This window comes from Limulus polyphemus, unplaced genomic scaffold, assembly GCF_000517525.1.
Source record: "Limulus polyphemus unplaced genomic scaffold, Limulus_polyphemus-2.1.2 Scaffold10175, whole genome shotgun sequence".
Classification (NCBI taxonomy): domain Eukaryota; kingdom Metazoa; phylum Arthropoda; class Merostomata; order Xiphosura; family Limulidae; genus Limulus; species Limulus polyphemus.
Genome location: NW_013675785.1, coordinates 11,935 through 18,912, shown reverse-complemented (window position 1 = coordinate 18,912; position 6,978 = coordinate 11,935). Strand labels below are relative to the sequence as shown.

Below are 6,978 nucleotides of genomic sequence, written 5' to 3'. Positions count from 1 at the left end.
TAATGACAAGTTATTTGTATCAAAATTGGTCAACCAATTGAAGGTAACAGGTTTGGCACAAGCAGCAGCCTATCCTGGAGCATGGCATTTCATGTACTGATCTGAAGAAGCCAGTGTGAGTTGAGACATCCATTGATACTAGGTCAGTAGCAAACTTTGTAGAGATAAATGCATGCAAACAGTGCCAAGATATGGTAAACACACTACTATTACTACATTCAGAATATTTCCAAGAAAGAGTACTCTATAATTAGTAGGTTATGACATTTTACCCTCCATCACTAATTGAACTTTTGATCTTCTAGAGGTTCTGTCATTTTCTGTGTGTAGCAAAGATCTTGAATACTGCCCACTAACATGAAGAAAAGAATGCTTCCCATCTAAACTAAACAGCAGTACTAGCCCCTGCTGAACTTGTAGATGCTTCAGCATTTACCTGAAATAGCAGTCACTGATGAACCAGTGCTGATGTAACCAATAACAATTATGTTACCTGAATAAAATTTACCATTGTCAAGACAAGTGTCACAAATTATATAGGAATGTCAGTTGCTGCTGCCTTTTATCTTATCACTGTGATGACCTGTAAAGAATCAGTGACTTTCCCTTTTTATGAAGGCTTGTAAAAAAAAGTTCAACTTGTAAGTCAACCATGAAATTACAGAAACTATACAGTTAGTTATGATTTGTAAGAAACAACTGTGACTTTACAAAAATCTACATTTCTATAGTGATGACTTATAAAAGTTAACTCATACTACACATATTTCAAATGATTCATGATGAATAAACAAAAGTTTTTATTAAGACTAACATTATGTAAGATACCAAAGGTTACCAGTAGCTTTACTCTCTATACAATAAGAGCTTTCTTTTTCAATTTTTAAGTGCCTTTCTCTTCTATATTGCTAATGTTTACAAATATAAGATTTTTATCACCAAACTATGTATAATTATTAAACTTTCCATTATTATTAATAAGGGGTTAAAGTTTAAAAGTTTATGTTCTTAGACTGTGAAGATGTTTAAGATTAGGCTTTAAAGGGCTGAGAGAAGAAAACAAAATATTAACTAATAATAATAAAAAAAATAGAAAAAAAAATAAAGAAAAGAAATACAGATTACAAGTCAACAAAAAAAGAAATTTCAAACTACATAACTAAGTTCAATAACCTTTTCACCATATACATAAACACAAAATGAATAGCAGGCCAGTAAAAGATGTAGTCTAAGCACTCACATCTCACTCCTCATTATTGTTCCTCAGCAGTCTGCATTACAGCTTTAACTAGAGTTCCAGAAGTTAATTGGAAAGACAAAAGGTCTTACTCCTCATCATCATTGTTCCTCAGCAGTCTGCATTACAGTTTTTATTAATGTTCTAAAAACTAACTCAGAAGACAGGACATCCTCAACATCTTTTGTTACCACAATAAACATCTTCCAAACAACTTCTGAAATTACTTTGCAAGTGTTGTAGGATTTTTTTCTTTCATCCTCCTGTTCAATCTAACATTGTTCATTATAAATTATTTTCATCACTGTCTAGTTGTTTCAATATTTTGTCCACTTGTACTTTATCAATGCTCATATGTATCTTTATATGTATAATGTACTAATTAAATGCACACACTAAAAAAAAAGGTAAATTAAGAAATTCACCTTTATCAAATTTACAATGGAACTTATGCAATTTACATCTTATTCAACTAACCAATAAAAAGTTTTAAAAATCAAAATAAGGCAAAAATAATTTTCCTGTGATTATATTAGTTGTTACCTAATCTGTCTATTAACAAATCATATACTAATCCATGTATGATATCATTTCCAATTTAAAAAATAACTTTCCATCCCCTGTAATATGACATTTCTCTATCAATAAATCAAATCAGTGACCATATAAGGCACCACTTCCTTTAGAGTATCATTTTCTTGAACATTTTTAAAAGTTCTGTCTTGTTGAATTCCATCACAATGAAGACATTGTTGGTTACGTAAGGCAAATGTGTAAGTCGTCTTTCAACCACCATCATTCCTCGGGTCAGCTGCCCATTAAGTTCCACGTAAACACATTTCTCATCCTTTTTAACAATCACTCGAGGGTTGACAACCACACACATAGCAAACAAATCACAAAGATGAAGTCCATTGCAACCTGGTATGTTTCGGGCCCTATTAATGGAATGTTCTGTCATTTTTTGGACTAAATATCCTCGAGGAGTGTCTGTTTTTCGCCAATCGTCCAACCAGTTCTGTGATAATAGTTATAGCATTATATAAGCTAAAGACATAGATTTTTGATAATAAAGTCTCTGAACTATCAATTTTATGATATTAGAATCAATCATAACAAGCCATAATGCTATATAAACTCAAACTACATGAAATGTTAATATTTAAGTCTCTAAGCTATCACCAAATGAATATTTGTTAGTATACAATGTTAGATGAAATCATAACAGCTAAGTACGAACACAGTCATGAGCAGGAACTTAACTAAATCTAACTAATGTTTAGTCAATGATACTTAGTAAATTCAGTCACATCCATATCTTGTTAGGAGTTCATGTGTAAGAAATTGAATCTAACCATATCAACGATGTTGAAAAGATGACAGCACCATATTTTGGATACAGTGATAATAAAGTCTTAACAAAGAACATCATTCTGCTACTGATTATGAGACAATGACTACTTATACTTACCCAATCAAGAGCATATTTATGGCAGACTTCCAGTGGAATAACAGTCACTGGACATTCAGCTTCTTTCAGCAAAATGTTAGCTGCCTCAGGATCAGAAGCAAAGTTGAACTCTGCTGCTAAGTAGGAGTTTCCAAAACCTGTACAAAATGTTAAGTAAAACTCATTTTCTACTTGTTCTAACTTAACAGGAAAGCATAAAAAAACTTTTTTTTTATATGTACAAGTCCTAATAGTGTACATTAAACCTTACAACGTTTAAACTGTGAGTTTTGTACAGTTAAAAGAATTATCTCTTGATAGCTAATAAGCTAGGTTTAGAACAATACACAGAATAAAGTAGTTTTGAATCTTAACATCTGTTCCAAATATTGTTATGATTAAACAATCTTGATTTAGTTTAACCATCAAGTTAGTGACTTTGATCTCAGCAGTTATTAGTAGGATTAATTACAATACTGATGGCATTTTTGTTTCAATTTAGGTGTTTGTAACTCGCATTATTAGAAACCCTGTAACCAACAAAATCATGGATCCATGAGAAGTTTTGTATATAAGCAATTTAAAAACATTTGCTTAAAAAGACGATGAGGGTCCATATATTAGTAATTTACAATTTAAATGATTAAAAGTGAAGTTTTCAAGAGCACTGAGAAGCCTTATTCTTTCAGGTTACTTATATTAGTGCATTTAATAAATTCCCATTTTAAACGTTCTTTAAAATAATAATCAAATGCATTTAATGAAAATATAAGAAAAAATATTCCCTACCATTAATGTTTCCCCCCATAATTACAAGTTCCTTTAAATTTTTAGTGAATTCTGGATCTAATCTCTGAGCGACTGCAATGTTTGTCAGTGGACCTAATGCCACAACCACAAGATGTTTTCTATGTTCACGAGCAAGTCGAACAAGAACATTAGAAGCATGCTCTGGGCTTGCAAGTTGTAAACAATCAGTTGGAAATTCTGATGCTACACCACCAAATCCATCCTTTGAATGGTAATCACTGCCTAAAAGTTCATTACTAACCAGAGCTTTTTCACATCCCTTGTAGACAGGAACCTTAGAAATAAATAAAAGTTAATAAATGCAATGTATGCAACTCAGAAAAATACAGAAAATGATTTATCTATAATTCTTTCCACTATGTTTGGCAAGTGTGTGTCCAACCTCTGAAACAACATCAAGAACACTGTTGTGGCTATTGAAACTATGAGCATTACTACCAGTAATGTTTGAAGATAAAGGATGTAAAACTTACGAAGCAATTATTTTTTTAAACCACTTATTAATTTACTTATTTGGCAATAAAGCAATTTGAACTATTTATTAGTAAGTCTAAGAAGCTTAAATATTTATGAAATATTACTATAACAATCAGGTGTCTTTATATAGATTATGTCACACATCTCTCCAAAACTCAACTCTAGTCACCAGGAAAAATCTGACTTGATGGAGATAATATGGCCAAAACCTTAACTACACCCTGATTTAACGGTGGTATTGTAGTCAATGCATTAACCATGTTCTATTTTTACTACAGATTTTTAAAAATTTTGCATTTGTAATTTTGGCTCTGCTAGTGCTAAGTGTATTTAGTAATTTTGATACTTTGTTTTTTTTGTTTAACTTACATAAAAACTGGTACTTTTACTAGTCATTCACAACTTATTACAGAGAATATTAAATTAAGTTATTCACAAATACACATTATAATCACAAGCTGGTGAAGACAAACTAGTCTTAATACTGTAATATTATTAAGTGTGCTTTTAGGTATGTAGATAATGGTTGCCATCTTAAAGTTTGTTTAAAATATTTTGATAGTTTCATTCATGATTGTCAGTTGATTCTTGAAAACATTAAAAACTGATTACTGTATGAAGCACTTTTGAAGGTAGGTCTTCTTTCATATGTTTGAAAATTGTATTTTATATAAACAATTATGTAATATTTTCAACAGTGATTACATGATTAATATACATTTCATAAACAAAGTATAACAGTAAGTGAATTATAAAAAGTCAGCACCAGTAATACATTTTAGGTTATATTTTATATCAAAAACAAAAGTTACACACCTCATGCTTACCACAAACCACTAAAGTTCGCATAACATTTTGGCATACTTGATTAAGATTAACATTTCCATAGCAGCATGTGATACACAAAACTTTCCAATCATCATGACTGACAGCCATCATGATGGCAAGAGCATCATCTACTCCACAGTCTGTATCTATCACCATTATATTTTTACTTGCCTCTTCCATGCTTATTTCTGTAAAGTTTTAGAAACAAAAAACTATGATTAATAGTAATAAAAAGGTTTTGCTGGAATTTCATCCCACGAGAAAAATTTTGATGTGATATCTTTAAAGATTGGAAGAATTAAGGCTGCTAAATAAAACAACACCCCTTAGTTTCAAATTTATTTGTTAATTTTCTGTTTTGGGATATTCTTATAAAAATAAGTATTTTTCAAAGCAAACTTGTTAATTTCTGCATATGATATTCAGTAAAAAAAAACCCAAATACCAGTTGATAAACATTGACATTAGGTGCTATCAAAATTAAGGTCCCAGAAAACTGCAAACTATCATAGTGTAAAGCAAGAATAACTTTAAAAATAACTTATGGTATTATTAATATTATCAGAAACAAATAACAAAAAATATATTGTTAACATGGGGTATGAATAAGAAGTCACAAAATACACCTAACATATGATCTAGTGCTGTTGATAATTTAACTTTTTTATTAGAACACAAGATAATTTATAAACTTTGTCTTCCACTGTCAATTAAAATAAATATAAGAACCAATTCTTTTTATACAGATTTCCTATCGACTTTGAATATATATTACAATCAAAGTGTTAAGATTTGAACAAATCGAGCTGTTCTCCCCCAGTCAAATATAAGCAAGGAAACAGAATTAGTAACTCATGCATTTCACGACGAGTGCCGCTGTGCTGCGAAATCTCATTCCTGGACACTCCCCAAATTCTATCCGTCTACAGTCTAGCCATATCCTACTCATAAATTGCGTGTTTCAAACAATATATCTTAGGTAATATTGGTGCTATTTTTTCGTTGATATAAAAAATTATATTTGTATATTTCCTTTTATGAAAGTAATTTTGTTTATGTACTTATTTTAATTCATAAATACTACTGGTTCTATCGTTCACTGACAAGCGCGCACCATGCTGGTCACAGATATTTGTCACAGAGTTAAGTGTCAATTGTGAGTTTGACATGGAAAACTAACGGCAACAGTATATTTTCAATTAAAACTAAAAGTATATTATTATTTAAACGATCTTTTTTGTATTAAAACTTACCTTAAGTTTAGATTAGTGTTGACAACTAATGAAGAAAAACTTGAAAACTGACCCAACATCAAACTTGTTATAGTATTGTTGCGCCTCCGTTCGTTAGTTAATTTTCTGTAAAAATTCTTTCGGAAGAAACTTTACCGATACAAGTCCTTTCTTAAATAAAACTGGTTTATTCTTTCTAAATATAACTTTACGATATACTTAATTTCAACAGTCGCGCTATAACAAGCGCTATAATTCTCAACGAACGTCTCACGTGCTCGACTTCAACAATACTCAGTTCAATTACACAAACATTGTTCCGTCACGTTGTGACCGTCTTATATATACCAGCCTACCCCCAATCTAGTAGTCTCCCCACAATTCACGAAGGTTCGAGAAGGACGTGGCAGGATACTAGTCACATGACCTCGCTGACGCAACACTGCCCCTCCTTAGTATTGTTCGTCCCGAACAATAGCCACTTACAATAAACCAATAACAATAACTTAATTAAATGTACAGAATTACAGTCACAAAATTACAATTCAACAAAGTCTCTTAATTTTACGGGACGTATCTTCTTCCATACTGGTCTCCGTCTCGTTGGCTTCTGTTTCATGTGGGGTTCATCTGCTTCATCAGGAAATGTCCTATCGTCAGTAACAGTCACATCAGTGGTAGTAACTTCATCAAGAGCTTCACCATTTCTCTTCTCAAAACTGAGTAGAGTTTCTTCTTCAACATTGGCTTTTTCAGGTGACACGTCTTCAGCAGCGTCATTTGTTCTGTTGTTCACTTCTTCCCAACTGAAATGTCCTGGACTGTGATAACGCCAAAGCCTGTTGGTATGCACCACTTTTGGCTTACCTCGCCGACCACATTTTATCCGGAAAGTCACGTCCGAGAGACGATCCACTATATCACCTAATTAGTTCAACATCTCT

At 31.7% G+C, this 6,978-nt stretch overlaps 1 protein-coding gene across 7 annotated transcripts; it reads right to left on the bottom strand.

Annotated features, from left to right (window-relative positions):
- Positions 1 to 783: 783 nt before the first annotated feature.
- LOC106476275 (inosine-uridine preferring nucleoside hydrolase-like) lies at positions 784 to 6,123 on the bottom strand. Of its 7 annotated transcripts, none has more exons than XM_022380194.1 (5): positions 6,056 to 6,123; positions 4,791 to 4,990; positions 3,477 to 3,771; positions 2,709 to 2,845; positions 784 to 2,255 (listed from the first exon to the last, which is right to left on the bottom strand). In XM_022380194.1, the coding sequence occupies exons 2-5, from the start codon at positions 4,980 to 4,982 to the stop codon at positions 1,920 to 1,922; spliced, it is 960 nt and encodes a 319-aa protein (XP_022235902.1). In that variant the 5' UTR covers positions 4,983 to 4,990; positions 6,056 to 6,123; the 3' UTR covers positions 784 to 1,919. The 7 variants fall into 7 exon arrangements, with proteins under 7 accessions (XP_022235902.1, XP_022235899.1, XP_022235898.1 ...); XM_022380191.1 differs by having other exon boundaries at positions 6,108 to 6,121; XM_022380190.1 differs by lacking the exon at positions 6,056 to 6,123 and adding an exon at positions 5,655 to 5,834.
- Positions 6,124 to 6,978: the final 855 nt, after the last annotated feature.